This window comes from Crotalus tigris, unplaced genomic scaffold (genome assembly GCF_016545835.1).
Source record: "Crotalus tigris isolate CLP2741 ecotype Arizona unplaced genomic scaffold, ASM1654583v1 scf7180000017739.2905288, whole genome shotgun sequence".
Lineage (NCBI taxonomy): Eukaryota > Metazoa > Chordata > Lepidosauria > Squamata > Viperidae > Crotalus > Crotalus tigris.
The window spans coordinates 812,580-828,952 of NW_024096605.1; the positions used below are offsets into that span (position 1 = coordinate 812,580).

General features: G+C 38.7%; 1 protein-coding gene across 1 annotated transcript in view; it reads right to left on the reverse strand.

Moving 5' to 3' along the window:
- Window positions 1–16,373, reverse strand: part of ALG14 (ALG14 UDP-N-acetylglucosaminyltransferase subunit) — a 37,928-nt gene that overhangs the window by 16,084 nt on the left and 5,471 nt on the right. The window contains exon 3 of the mRNA XM_039339779.1: window positions 9,006–9,137. Within this exon, the coding sequence (XP_039195713.1) occupies window positions 9,006–9,137 (132 nt within the window). The remainder of the gene's footprint in view (window positions 1–9,005; window positions 9,138–16,373) is intronic.

Consider the following 16,373-nt stretch of genomic DNA (forward strand, 5'->3'; position numbering starts at 1 on the left):
CAGCATGGGACAGCAGGGAAGTACTGGGAGGTAATGAGCCAAAACCACACACAAAACTGCAGTTAGTCATGTTTGTGTTTGCTACAGTGGTGGTTGAAATGGTAGCACTGGGTTAAATGCTTCATTAAAATATAGTCAAAAATCCAATATCTGCCAAAATAGAAACAATATAAAATTATTATTACTAATAAACTGAGTAAGATATAAGAATGCCTGTGAAATGGTATCTTTCAACATTAAATATCTGGGCTTTATCCTGAAGAAAGAAAGGAAGGAAGGAAGGAAGGAAGGAAGGAAGGAAGGAAGGAAGGAAGGAAGGAAGGAAGGAAGGAAGGAAGGAAGGAAGGAAGAAAGGAAGGAAGAAAGGAAGATATATGACTTGAGTTAACTCTAAATGACCTGATAGAGAGGTTTTTCTCCAGGACCAAAATGAGCTGCATTAGCTGTTGTATTCTTCATCTAGGTTTTTATTGTATTATTTTGCAGTATTCCATGGTTTGATATTGCAAATTAGTGCAGGTTGTCTAATTTATTTTAATTCAACAAATGAAATTGATTGGTTGGTATTTTAAGATAATGAAATATATTGACATTTCACTGGTTTCAATGGGGCAGTTTAACTCCTTTAAAGCAGGGATCTTCAAACTTGGCAACTTAAGACTTGTTGACTTCAACTCAAGCCAGGCTGAGGAATTCTGGGAGTTGAAGTCCACAAGTCTTAATGTTGCCAAGTTTGAAGACCCCTGCTTTAAATTGCACTCATTTAAAATGAGAACTGTACTTGGTTGTGTCCATCCACCAATGGAATTTTGGCTTCCAAATTTGCTGGGATTACTAGATTCATTAGAACAGGCTGTCAGTGTGCACGAATAGAGAAGAAAGGAGTGGACACATTTACAGAAATTCACCTGTAATTCTAAGTCATGCTCAACATTGGTTCCAAAATTCCCGGATAAGGGAATGTAAAAACAGTAGCTTCCACTGTTATCCTTATATCAGCAGGCAAAAAAAAAAAAAAATGCTTTATTTAAGTTGCTGTAGAAGGCTTTGCCTACTTAACACCCAATGGTAAAACTTACCTTCTGTTACGTAGGCAAAGCCTTCTATAGCAACTTAAAGTATTTTTTGTCTGCTGTGGGGTTTTAATAATGCCTTGTGCTTCTTATTATACCAATTTCATTTTTACATTAAAGGATTTGAGAATCCTTTATTGGCAGAATAGTGGAATGTAGATCCACGAGACATAATGAATGAAATTCTTCACCATTTCCTTTAATCTACAGGAGTGTCAAATTGGCAGCCCACAGGCCAGATGAGTCGCATGCAGGCCACGCCCACCCCAGCTCCACAAAGGCAAAAAAGTCATGATACTTCACGTGACGCAATCGAGTTTGATACCCGTGGTCTATAGGAACGTTTTGTCAAAATTACCCGTATCATCTTATTGCCACAAACATCCCAAGCACATTTAAAGGAACTTCTATGTGAAGAAATCTAAAAAAAATCTTGTGCTGGCTGACATCTTTGCTGCAAGTACGATGCTATGTCAGCTCTTGCCCCATTTTTTACCTAACCAAGAACTTACTGATTTAGCCATAATTTTCTAACTCTACAAAGGAGCCTGGGATGTCTATTTTTCCATACCTGATAAGACTGCTTGTCCAGGTTTTGTGTAATACGTTTAGACATTAGGAATTTGTTCATTTAGCATTCTAATGCAGGCTTATTTAATCTGTGTTTCTCAACCCAATATGGAAACCCAAATGCAACTATGTTCCTGATAACTGCGTTTACTTTCTGAACTACGTAACTCTGTGGTCAAAAGTTGCTTACAAAAATAGGATCATTTCTATAATTAGGTGGAATGAAGCTCCCGTTTATTTCTTATTTTGGTATATGCCAGGGGTAGGCAACCTTGGCTCTTTTATGACTTGTGGACTTCAACTCCCAGAATTCCTGAGCCAGAAGTCCGTGAGTCAAAAAAGAGCCAAGGTTGCCTACTCCTGGTATATGCCATTGTCTCATAGTAGAATACTGGCAATTAATTTAATAGACTCCCAATTTCAGGCAATAGAAGAAGTCAGGCATTGGATTCCAGCCAAAACTGAAATTGTTAAGTTCCTGAAGACATCTGAAATAGATGCTTTTGTTTCTAAGATGTGGAAAACTCCTGAGTAGCTTGCTACCATAGCAGTTCACACAATATGTGTCAATGTGAGAAGAACTTTAGAGCAACAATGATTAAAAGATTGCAATCTATTTTGTGTAGACTACAGCGTCCTCACAATGAGTTATTTTGAGGATATTCTCCAGTGACATGATAACATGGGTTTCAGCTGACTGGCCTGACCCAGGCAAAATAGTGATGGGTCTGCCAAAGGTCATAGGGAGAAGCAACAGGAGGAAATGGCAGATGGTTTTCCTTTACCTCTTGGACTACTACTGCCAAAATGTTACATGTTAAGGGAAAAAATCAAGTAGGTCAGAAAATCCATGCATTAGATAAAAAACGCATGGTCAAAATTACAGTTGCAAGATTCATAAATGCAAAATGATTTAATTGTGCATATCAAATGTGTATTCTCAAAAAAGTACAACTTGCCCTGCCCCATCTGGAAAAAGAAGTACAAAATTTTAAGTATTGTCCAGATGTTCCGGGAAGAATCTCACACAAGGCAGTTCCTCTAATGTCATCTGCTTGTGCTTTTTCAATTAAAAAAAAAAAAAATCAGCCTATCTAAGGTATCTATATGGGGAAAAAAATAGAGATGTGACACAAGAATGTGAAAATATATTGGAATATAACTTAGCATATTGGTCTTACTTTATCAGTAAAAAGAAAGGACTGTCTAATGTGAATTATAATAGAAAGGAACAATGCCACATTATCTGTTCTAGCATGTTACTGAAGTGCCATGAACTTAAGACATTTTGAAAGCTGGAGAGAAAATGGAAAATCTTAGCTAAGTGAAATAAAGACCTCTTTTAATATAGTTCTGCTGTCTGAATGTTTCTGTAACAAAACATATCTGTAATGTTGATTATAAGCACATGAATTTGGCATGTAGCTTACTTACCTCCGAAAGTAGGATATAAAAATATGGGGATGCCTCCCTCAACTTTCCATTTTATAATACCTAATCTGACATTTTAAAGACGTATAGTAATCATGTGGCCTGAATGACTTGGCTGCATCCTTGATCATCATTATTGCTATCAGACTCAAGTCAGCTGGCTAGGTCAGGGGTAGGCAACCTTGGCTCTTTTATGACTCATGGACTTCAACTCCCAGAATTCCTGAGCCAGCCATGCTGAGGGGAAAGGGAGAGGTTTCCAAGCTGAGCCATGCTAGCTCAGGAATTCTGGGAGTTGAAGTCCACGAGTCATAAAAGAGCCAAGGTTGCCTACCCCTGGGCTAGGTCTACCCATCTGTCTATAAACAAGCCTGAAATCCATAAAAGTTTAGAGGATTATATGTAATCCTTACTATATTACTCTTTTGCTGACTGAAAGCAGACGTTGTAGAAGGACAGTGTTAATCTATAGTACCAAAGATTAGAAGGAATCTGATACCACCTTTTCAGACTAACCCAATGATTAAAAAGCACAATTGTGTTATTCTGAAAAGGTGTTACCAGACTTTTTCTGAGACATAAGGTGGGCAAACTCTGAAGAGAGTTTTGAAAATCTTTGAAACTTTTCTAAGAGAAACTAGAATCAAGTAGAACACCTTTTCTTGTATTTTAGCAAATTGAGTGGCAAACATATACATGTGCTATTTAAAAAGCCCTTTTGAAGAAAATAGAACATGAGGTCTCTATGTATGGGGGGGGGAGGAAAGAATTTCCTAAATGGAATGAATTTCTTTAAAATTATTTAAAAAATTAAGCACACAAAGACTAAGAATTAGAAAGTGCTGCAGTTAAATCTTGTCTAAATTACAAACCTATGTGGAGGCCTACAGCCAAGTGCTTTTCCTCTGACAATGTCCCTGAATCCAACTGTCTCTACTCATTTGTGGGGATTACAGTTTGGCCTAGCTTCCAAAGCTGTCCTAACATGGTTGAGTCAACATTTAGGATCCTTTTAAATTATATTAAGGATAAGGATTATATCATCATCATCATTATCATCATCATATCATCATCATCCTGGCTTCTGGGGCATTTCTGTCTCTCACCATGCATGGCTAACTTGTTATTCAGGCATAGCAATAGAACAGGAAGAATTAGACAAAAACAAAAACAAAACAAAACAGAAGAAGTAGAATTGATCCTTTGGGATGATTAAAAATGTCATCAAAGCATCTAGACAGCCAAAACTTTAAGCACACAATCTTTTGTACAGCACTGGTTCTTCTACTTCTTGCTTCACTCTCTGGAGCCTACGTCTGCCTCCAGAAAAGAGATTAAAAGTAATTCTATGCCAAATCATGTCTGGAGAGAACAGGGTTGTTTGCTGCTAGCACATCCATGGAAGGATGAACACTTAAGTCAAAATGAAATCCACCTAGGATTTTCCCCACAAAATATGGCAGGAACAGATGGAGATGGCATTTCTTTTCTAACGTTTATAAAGTGGCTGTGGGGAATTTTTTAAAATCCGTTTAAGCTTTAAAAAAAAAAAAACCTTTGCAATTATAGCAGCACCTGCCTCATGGAAGAGCAGAGATTTCATCCTGGTGCCTCCTGAAATGAAGAGAAGAGAACCTTTGGCTAAACAGGAAATTAATTTAAAAACTAAACCCAATCGTATTTCTAGTAAAATTCTGATGAGATTTTTCTAGAGGTTTTTAATAATTTTTTTTTTAAAAAACAACAACCCTGAGATCTATCTTCTGTACTAAGATAGATCCCAATGACTGAGACAGTTTGAAAATGATTGGTCTCTTGACCATCAGGCAGCAAAACAGAAATATTTGTTTTTGTTTGTATCTTCTTTCTTTCACTCCTCCATCTTTCTATTAAGTCACAAATGGTTAACAATGGAGCAAAGGAGAACCCGGGCTAGTAAAACAGCTTAGTTTTAGATCACTTTAGATCACTTAGTTTTAGATCACTTTAGCACTCTTGACATAAGAAAAAACAAACAGCGACATAAATGCTCGGGCCACCATTTTGCAATGCAAAGGTTATTTGGGGGCAACTGTTGGATGGGCTTATATGTTGTACCAAGCCATAATGTGACTGGAGGCTTTGGCTTCAAATAATACAATGAAAATTAAAAAAATAACACACAAATAAATACTAGGTGTGCAATCTTCTTTATAGCGTTAAATATTGCTAATCTAGTATGGTTGGAACGTAAACATGGTGGCGCAACAGCCTACTTTGGTAGTAATCCTTGTGTAATTATCTTAGCCCACCAGCAAAGCCCAAACTGGCCGGGCTATGCTTTCTGCCCCCAGTTCCTAAAAGGTGAAAGTAATGGAGAATTTAATTTATTATCTCCTTCTAACATTTCTCAGGTTCCTAAGGTTTCTCAGCTGTAGTTAAAGAGCAGCTTGGGAGGACCCAAGAATTTGCAAAATCAGTTATTAATCTCTAGAAGTGACTCCTTAAAAGCATTCCAAAAATCCTACATTGTTCTTTATTAACAATATGAACCGGAGAATGATCCTGCCTACGCTAACTAATGTCAGAACGCTTCATAAATTCCATCATGGCAGCTACACAATTTTGGGTTCGTTTGTTGGTTTTCTCGGTACTTCCTATTTTAAGCATTTAATTGTTGAATTCCCTGGCAGGCACCAGTGACAAATGTTGTCAACTCAGCACCGACTTTTTGTTCCTCTCCTCCAAAGGCTTACAAACCTACGGGACCTGGTGGTCTGCCAAGAATGTGATGCTTAGTGGCTCTGTAAACACCGTCTCACCCAAAAGCTGATTAATATATGAGGCTGCGGAGGCTGTTTTACGATCAAAGCTAGTACTCTAGTCTGATTCTGATAAACTATATGATAATGAGATTAAAGAAAACACAGTTAATGCAGCAAATTGTTTGGGGAAACTATGATCAAATGTTGCACAACTCTCTCATTCCATTATTATGAGATCTGTCTCCAGAGAGACCGCATTCAAAGGAAGTGTCTAATGTCTCTCATGAGACAATCAGTTGACCTTTTAAATTAACAATTTCTTTTTAATCAGAGATTTTAAACTGAAGGATATGGCTTTCTGCAACAGAGGCAAATGCAGCACTGATTTCCTGATCTAGTGGCAAAAGGAAAAATTCTCACGGACAAGAGAGAAAGCAAAGAAGGAATTCTCCAAACTGGGGATGGGCACATAAGGGTGGATGTGTCTTGGGCTACATAAAGTCCCTTAGGTTAATTTTAAATTCCCTTTGCTAGAATTAATTGAAATAATTGGAAAGAGAGGCCTGTCCCTCTGCTAAAGGCCAGAGGGAAAGAGGAAGGACTATGGTCCTTGTCAAGATTTTCACTATTAGTTATCTTGTATTGCAGGGGACCCCAACCCATTACCGGGCCTTGAGCTGCTTGGAACAGAACTTTGGAAGTGGTGTGTGTGTGTGTGTGTGTGCACGCACACACTCCACTTGCATGAGCGACCAGCATACATGCCGATTGCTCACGCTGAATCATCCCCCTGCTAGTCCTGAAAGGTGGAAAGGCCAGGGAACTGCTCTATTGCTCCAAGGAGAAACTATTATTTATGTATTTATTTATAAAACTGACTTTCATCTTAGTTCAAGGTAAGTCTGGGTGACTTATAATCACAAATACATCAGGCAACTAGTTCTTGGAAAAGAGACAAAGTAGCTTCAGCTTCATTCAGAAGTCAATCCTTTCCCTTAATCATATATTAATCTGGGAAGCATGAATGCAGCAGACAAGCTTTGGAGTCTGCTCACTGTTTCTCTTCCCATCTCTCAATAATTACTGTCTAAACTATGGAGTGGTTCTTTGGAGTAGTCGACCTGCATTCTCCTGATATGTCTCAACTGCAACTCTTAGCCGTCCCAGACAACATGGCTGTTAACGAGGGGTATTAGAAACAACAGTGCCAGACCATCTGGAGAACTATAGGTTCCAGCCACTCCTGAAAGAGTATAGTTGAAGAGAAATTTAATTATGGATTATGAACTGCAGCTCAGGCTGACTTCTAGCACATCCAGCTCAGAAACCAGTGCAGTATCTATTTAAATCTAGGTCCCTGGGTGTGATTGACTCATCAACTGAAGTGAAAATAATTTGATAAACCCATGATTTACCACAATGACAGATACAGATTTACTCTGCGGCTATATACCTCTTAAAATCATAAAACAGATTTCAGTGCAAAGTCCATGTAACATTTGGCAAACTGTTCTGAGGTTGTTCTTTTTTCTCTTTTTCTTTTTGGCACTGTTATTTCAAATGAAAAAAAGTTAAACTGTTACTAGTGAGCAAACTTTGCATCTGCCACAAGAGTATTCTCCAGTAAACGAAATATTGTTTTAAGAAAGAGTTAGATTACTTCTCTTTAAACGTTTCCGCCTGTCTTAAGTAATGCTCTCTGTTTGATTTTCCAGACAATTTCTCCTATGATGAAAACTTGATAGAGTCAATACTAATTAAATGAAACCATGACTGTAACAAGCCAATGCTCTAATGTACTTTTCTCATATAGAGTCTTTTTAATCAGAATTAAGGCATTTTATTTCCTCTTTAACGAAAAGGGGAAAAAAATCAATATGTAGAGAGGAAAGCAAGAGAACAGAGGTGGTTTCATAAAAAACCCCATTCCTTTGCTTTATAGTTGAGAAAGCAATTCTGAAGAGACATGGAGAGGGATGGGCCTGGCCTCTGGCTACTTCCATTGTATATTTGCTCCCACTTTTCCACACTGGATAGACGTATCTACAGGGAAGAAAAAACACCTGGAAGCTCCTGAAGACAGGTGGTCCTGTGATAATTTGAAGATATGTAAAACGGAATATAGCAAAACCTACTATTTCGGGTTCTTTCACAGTTGATCTAAAACCAAACTTGGAAGGGGTGCAGGGAGAAGAGGATAAAAAAAGGAGATTCATAATCATTTAGGGATATTGTACGGTGGCCATTTTTTTCAGAATGTGTCACCTGAGGTAGTATTACTAGCTGTTCTTATCAATTAACAGCCAGTCACCAAAACAGAAGTTATAACTGAAGACACTTTTTTAAATTTGAAAAATTTAAAACAGAAATGAAGGTCTAGTTCTCATCAGAACATCTACAGACTTTTCTTGCTGTTTTTTTAAAATGTGTTAAATTTGTTTTTATTTCAAAATAAAATTTCATTTTCAAAAAGAAAACAACAGATAATGTTCCTTGTTTTTAGCTTGGGTTAATTTTTGTAATTTTAATCCATGTTTATATTTATAATCATTTGAATGTTTTTTTTAATCTTGTTGTAAGCGTCTCAGAGTTGCCTGAACTGTGAGATGGATGGCAAATAAATTGGACAAATAAATAAATAAAATTTGGAAAATCCAGTAGCTAATACAAGTAATCATAAACCACAGGTTAGTGTGGAAAGAACAGGCTGGCTCCCTTTATCCCCTTTTAAGGTTTTCAGCGATAAGAGATAAACAGTAAACCTTCTGACTGCCATTAATTCAGTTCATCATGAAAACCACAGCATAAATTGTAGTCAATACTAATAACGGTTAGTATAAATCTAGCTCTGTATAATTAAGTCTGCCCATAGTTTGTCTGGTTTGGACAACATATTGAGTTATAGTAAAACATAAATGGAAATTTAAAAAACTGGCAAACAAAAGAGGAGGAGGGAGCGGTGGCAGCAAATGAGTACGTATCCAAGATCTACAAAGGCTTAGTACTTGTCATGACAAACCAGGGTTCACATTGCCCGAAATATAGCAGTCAAGGAAATCCTGCAAAAAAAACCAAAATCAGTCCCAAATACATATATAACATACCAAAGATCTGTTATTTTCAAGTAGACCCATCTTTTGCAACTGGCTACTTTCTACTGTTTCATTGCACTAGTGATTTTACGTACCACATCTGGGTTGAGCCTGAAGGCCAAAGGAAGAGAATAAAATAAGGAACGAATGGTGGTTAGCAGTGAAGAGCTCCAGGACTGACGGACCTCCCGACTTCTGGGAATGCGATGGAGGGCAAACTGTAATTCCTGGGGAGAATTAACAGATTTGCAGATAAGAATCATTTGGGTACTACGGTAAACATAAAAGTACTATAAAGCACTCAGCTATATAAACAGTGACAGATAAAGAAGACATTCTAACTTAAACGGGGCTCCTGCTTTATTTTCGTTGCATTCCAGCATGAGCCACAAGAGATAATTCTGCAAAAAACTTAAAAGGAGAAAGAATCCACATTTAAATTCCCTTCCCTCCTCCCCAAAAAACATGGAAGGAATCTCAGCTAATTTAAGACAACCTTTCTAATTCAAAGGTGAATTTCTTTGAAAAAAGAAACACATCTTCCTTTCAGGTAAATAAAATAACAATGCATGCTGAATTTCTTGTGGCCCAGACTTTTTCTTTCTTCAAAGCAGCATTCAGGAAAAAAAGCCTTTTGGTAAAACCTTGAGAAATACAGAGCTACTGTAGGAAGCACAGACCAATCTTATATTTAATGGCTCATTTTCAACTACCATTTTATTGGTACCAGTATTGTCTCTACAGGGAGTGATCAGACTGGTATCTCCTGCTGTTTGCTTAGTTTCCACAGGTTAAAAAAAAATATCCTGCATCAAAGTCCCTTCCAACCTCATGATTCAGTTTCTCAGAAACTTATTACAGTAACTCCCACAGCTTCCTTGGCAGGAAGCTATGTTTGCTTTTCTGGTAGACTATTTCATTTTCTATATGACCATGGAGGCTGTGACCTTTCCTGTAGCTATCATGCAACCAGCCTCTCCAGGTTACTAAAAACAAGTAAGTTTTGAAGCGCTTTTGAGGAGGTTGGCATACATGTATCACACAGCGCTAGATCAAGTGCCCCACCTGGCGGACGTTAGTAAGACTTCAGCCTTTTCTTCCTATATTTGTTTCATCCAAAAAGATACGCGCCTAAAATCAAGGAACTGTATTTGGTTATCTCTGAGCAGACACTGAGCTTAAGAATTTGTTTTCAGAGTTGAATTCAATCTTTCAGGGAAAAAAGTCTAATCTGGATTACTTTGAAATTTCATGTCAGCAACCTCCTCTCTCCCCCCCTCTTTGCCCCCCACATCTATATTCATGTCTGTTTGTGCATCTACCAATCTAAATCTATGAGCAATTATTGTAAAATACTTTGGGAGTTTAAGATCTTGTTGATTTATTACAAATAGCTCTGTAGATTCTGATCTATACTTTAGCCCACTTCTGGGTTAAAGGTATGAAATTAAATCTGCAGTTCATACCCTCTTAGAAGTACCTGCCAAGCTTTGAATATTACTTGGCATTAATGTTTAATAGGTGATCATAGGTTTGTTTCAGGCAGATATTCATAAATACAAAACAAAACCATGTCAAAACACCCTTTATATTTCTTTGCAACCAGGCCTAAAACAAATCAAGCATATAATAACTGTATCAGATCAAACCACCAAACTATACTTTACTACCCAAGATCTAGCCTAGGAAAGCTCCAGAATAATCAATCACATAGTTCAGGGGTGTCAAATTGCCGGCCTGCAGCCGGATGCGTCATACCGAAACCGTGCCCACCACAGCTCCGGCAATGGGGGAAAAGTCGTGATATATTGCGACACTTCACGTGACATGGCGAGTTTGACTCCCCTGACATAGTTGATAGCCCTATGAGACAGGTCTCTGGTCTTCTGTCTATATTTCCAGCTGGTCAAAGGGAAATGCCCACCAGTGACCTGCTCGTTAATTTGTCCTTCCTGCAGAAGATACTTAGGGACCATCAACATTCAAAAGCTGTCCTGGAGACAGTAGCCATGTTTAGCCTTGCATAAAATGTATCTTTTGGGGATTGTTATTTATGCTTTTGTTCTTTTCAGAGGTAAAATAAATAGTCCTTGAGTTACAACCATAAATGAGACTGGCAATTACAGTCATAAGTTGTGATGGTTGGAAAGTGGGTCATCGCACGACTGGACTCAATTTTACGACCTTTTTTAATGGTGGTTGTTAAGCAAATGTGATGGTCTTAAAGCAAACACCATGATTGTTAAACAAACCCATTGTTCACTATGGGGCATTTTCTTCCCCTAGAAAGCAAAAGTAAACACCAGTTTCTGGAGAAATGTCACATATTGCAGTCACATGATTGCAGACCGCTGTAAACAGCTCTAAACATGAGCAAGTTGCTGAGCGCCCAAAATGCAATCATGTGACCATTGAAAAATGTCCTGGACGTCATAACTTCAGAACTGAGTTGTAAGTATGGGGGGGGTCCTTCATAACTTTGAAGGTCACTAAGTGACCAGTCATAAGACAAGGACTATCTGTATCAAAGGAATGTTGCATTTAGACAATTATACTTTGACTATTTGTCATTAAATTGCTTTCAATATTGATTCCCCTGAAAAGAGGCTGGGTTAGCTTTTAGGGCAGGCCAAGGGCCACACTCAAAAATGGGTAGGTTTAGATCAAAAGGAACCCAATCACTTTAAATTAAAAAAAAATAATTCACACACATTCCTAACACAGACACTTTTGCCTTCATATTGTGAAGTAGTTTTCACATGTTACTACTCCTCCACTTCAGTTTGGGTTTAAAAAGTAATTTTAAAAAGAATTTATTTTTCCCCAACTTAACTGCAGGTGGCAGCATGCATCCAACTTTAGTTGACTGAAAATGCTGAACCAGGATTAGATTTAGTTGCTATTTGGATTGGTAATTACCAGCACTGAAGACTAGATAGGGAAGCTGAAAAAGCTTTTCAGGAGAATTTTTCGCCTTCATTCCTAACCCCCCCCCCCCGCCACACACACACACACACACACACACATTCACAGCTTCCATTGGTTTAAAATCAGAATGTGTACACGTTATTTACAGCGGTAACTTATTTCACGATCAGTAGAGGGTGCTATGACTCAAACTCTGGGAGAGGCCCCAAAATTTTATGAGTCAAGAAAAAGAAAAAAAAAACCAAGGAGATTTAAAAAGCAGAATCAAAAGGAACACCTAATAGTGAAGGGGCATGAAGAAGGAACAGGCAGTGCAAGCAGGATAAGAAAGGACAATTAAGAGAGAGGCAGAGAAAACAAAGTGATGAAAAAGTAAACAAATATCTGCAAGAAAACCACCAAGCTCAGAGATATTCAACTAGGTTGAATACTTTTCATACACTAGAATGGATAGTCCGCTGTTCTGAAATAGGAGTTCTCTCCTTGATTTTTTTTTGCCCAAATGAATAGAATAGAATAGAATAGAATAGAATAGAATAGAATAGAATAGAATAGAATAGAATAATTATTTTATTGTCACTTTGAATGTACACTAATCGGCATACATTAAAATGAAATTTAATTAATTCAATTTGTGTTCTCGCTCAAAGTAGCAGCAGATTAACTGAAGTTCCTGATTGGAAATGCTAGTATTTATAAGCACCACATGTGGGGAATCCCATTTTGGAAGACCCATTCCATCTCCTTTCACATCAAAAAATTAGATTGGGTTTCCATTAATTAGATTGCTATCAATAGCTACTAGTCTTGACGATGCTGTGGCTTTCTAGAATCACAAGCACCATGCTTTAGGTAATCAGTTGCTGTACAGCAACTATGGAAGTGACTAATGACCATCTGTCTTCCTGAATTTATTATTTTATTTATTAAACAAATTTATATAACCACCCAACTCACACACAATGACTGCTTGACTACTGCCAGACACAAAATGCTAGATTGCTCAGTTTATATAGCAATCATCTAAATCAGTGGTTCTCAACCTTTTTAATGCCGCGACCCCCAACCGGTCATAAGTCGAGGACTACCCAACCGGTTGTAAGTCAAGGACTACCCAACCGGTCATAAGTCAAGGACTTTCCCTGCCCGGGAGCGCCGCGCATGGGTGGTGCTGCCCCCTGCGCCGGCCGAGGCATAGCTGGCAAGCGGCAGAGACGGCGCAGGCCGACCACTGGCTGGGCCACCAGCTGGCCCAGCCCAAGGGAGGTAAGGCACCCGCTGGGCCCCACGCGCGCCAGCAACCCTCCCTGTGCCTGCCGGCCTCCCACCCCTGGCCCTCTTTTACTTACATTTTTAGTAGTTGCTCAGCAGGGAGGGGTGGAAGCTTCCAGACAGCTCGCCTTCGCTGCAGACAACTTGCAGCACCGTTTGCAGAAGGGGACTTTTGGCGGGCTCAGCAGGGCAGAGACAGCCTGGACAATTCCTATTGGCTTTTGAAAGCCAATAGAATTAGACTCTATTCAAGAGAGTCTATTCTTTTGGCTTTCAAAAGCCAACAGAATAAAAGGGAGTAGCACAGCTAAGGAAAAGGGGAAAAAAATGGTGGACTGCATTGTTTGGCGACCCCTGTGAAATGGTTGTTCGACCCCAAATGGGGTCCCAACCCACAGGTTGAGAACCACTGATCTAAATATTCTGAAACCTACATTTTCCTCTCTTTATGTAATTCAACTTTTATTATTATTATTATCTTTTACTCATTAAACATGAACCTCAGTCAACTGAACATTCAAATTGGCTGGCGCTGATGGTTGACACGGGTTGCTACCAGCATCCTAGGTGTCAACCTTTATTATTATTATGATCATCGCACAGTCAGCCAGATGTTCAGACTGGATTTAGCATTTTGTCTACCTATCGAGTCCTTACCAAGGCAGACGTGGATGTTTGATGGTATTACAGATATTGTCGCAGGATGGAAGCGGTTCCTAGTAAGACCGCCTTTTGCAATTGACTAATGTCGAATTTGTCAATGCCAATGGTGTTCAAGTGGTGCTCCAGTTGTTTTGGGATTGCATCCAAGGCGCCTATTACTATTGGTACTACCCTTGCTTGCTTTTGCCACAGTCTTTCTATTTCTATTTGTAGGTCTTTGTATTTTGTTATCTTCTCCAGTTCTTTCTCGTCTATTCTGCTGTCTCCAGGCACTGCCACGTCCAGTATCCAGACTTTTTTGTCTTTCTTATCGACAACTGTTAAGTCCGGGGTGTTATGTTGCAGGTGCTTGTCTGTTTGAATTCTGAAGTCCCAGAGCTGTTTAATTTTATCATTTTCTATGACTTTCTCTATTTTATGATCCCACCAGTTTTTGCTTACAGGCAAATGATATTTCTTGCAGATCTTGCAATGCACCATTGTTGCTACTTTGTCATGCCACTGCCTTCATATTATTATTATTATTATTATTATTATTATTATTATTATTATTATTATTATTATTATTATTATTATTACTACTACTACTACTACTACTACTACTACTACTACTACTATTACTACTACTACTACTACTATTATTATTATAGCTAAGTAGCAGGACAGGGAGACAGTAAACCTTTTTCTCCTTCAATGCAGGAAAATACAGATCTCCAAACAATGAGAGAGAGAGAGAGAGAGAGAAAAAAGCTCTAGTACCTCAAAGGGAACAAAATCTCCATTTATTTATTTTTTTATATCGGAGAAAGAAGTGTAATGAGGATCAATTATTTAAGTTCTCATCAGGATCACAATCCTTAGAATTTGACAAGTAATTAGAGTAGACAAGTAACTGGGGTGGCCGTAGGAAAGCAGTCTCGTGCAGTACAAAACCCTACAAAAGACAATGGTCAGAGACAATCTCTGCTAAACAGGAAGCAAATATAAAAGTGTTTCAGTAAAAATGAAAAGTTTTAATGTTTTTGGCCTTTTATTACCTCAAACCTGTTAGATAGTTAGGAAGAATACAGGTTGTCCTCGACTTACAACACAGTTCGCTTAGTGACTGAAGTTACAACGGCACTGAAAAAAGTGACTTATGATCATTTTTCACACTTACGACCATTGTAGCATTCCCCCCATGGTCACGTGATTTGCATTTGGATGCTTGACAACTGACTCACATTTATGACGGTTGCAGGGTCCTGGGGTCATCACCGTTTGCGACCGTCTGACAAGCAAAGTCAAGGGGGAAGCTAGAATCACTTAACGTGGCAAGGAAAGTCATAAAACGGGGCACTTAACACATTTCTCACTTAGCAACTTAAATTTTGGGCTCGTGTAGTCAGGATTGTAATATATACAAAATATTAAACTCCACTCTTCTTTCTGATGTTTTATCTATTTGTTAAATGTATTTGCCACCTGTTTCGCCATGGGGCTACCCTAGGGCAGGGGTAGGCAACCTTGGCTCTTTTATGACTCGTGGACTTCAACTCCCAGAATTCCTGGCTCAGGAATTCTGGGAGTTGAAGTCCACGAGTCATAAAAGCAGGGCTTTTTTTCTCATAGAATGCCCAGAACGGAGTTCCGGCACCTTTTTTGGATGGAACCTTGTAGGGTAGGCAAGGAAGGTTGTATGACGTGTATGAGTTCTGGCACCTTTTTTTTTTTTTTAAAGAAAAAAAGCATTGCATAAAAGAGCCAAGGTTGCCTACCCCTGCCCTAGGCAGTTTACAAAAATAAAAAGGAAGAAATGAAAAGAGTATGTTTTTCTATAATTCTACACGGAAAGAAATAAAAGGATTTTATTTGGGGGGGGGAGGAATCTTCAATCCACCCACCTCCAAACCTCCCAGTTTATCTTCACGGTGGAAGCAGAATTGGGAATTAGCTATGTCACATATTAATTCAAGCAGGAAAGAAGTGCTGGCAAAACTGTAAGGAGAACAAGCTTGGATGTGTGCTGAATCAGGTACAAAAGTAGAACTGTCTGCGTGACATCCTATTCCACCGGCCTGCTAGATAAATATACACAAGGGTTTCTCAATCTATCAGTCTTGAAATGTGTTGGAAGGGTTTGTGTAGTCTTCAGCCAGAACGGCCAAAGGCCGTGCTGCCCAAAGGATTATAGCAGTTGGAATCCAGTTCATCTGGAACTCATCAGGTTACAGTAGTCTGGGCGAAGCATCTGCTAGTAAACATGCTGGTGGATTATAGATGTCTAGCGCTTCTATGAAGCATCAGGCTGGAGAATGTAATTTTGAAATGTGACTACCAATCTTATTGCTAATAAAGAAGCATCGTAATGCCAGGACACAAATGTAATTTTCTGCTTATGCTGCAGGCATATTTCTATGTATCTCCAGGGTGAGTAATCCAAACAAATTAAACAATGAAGTTGGAAGGGCTAGAAAAGCATTATTTGAGGGAAAACATTCTAAGCTCCCGTCTCTATGTAAAGCCGCTGCAAGAGAGGGCTCACTTTATGTTCTGTGGCTGAACAGGATAGTTGAGCCCTACACAAATGTGGGGTTGCTTTGGATTGGAAACTGATCTCT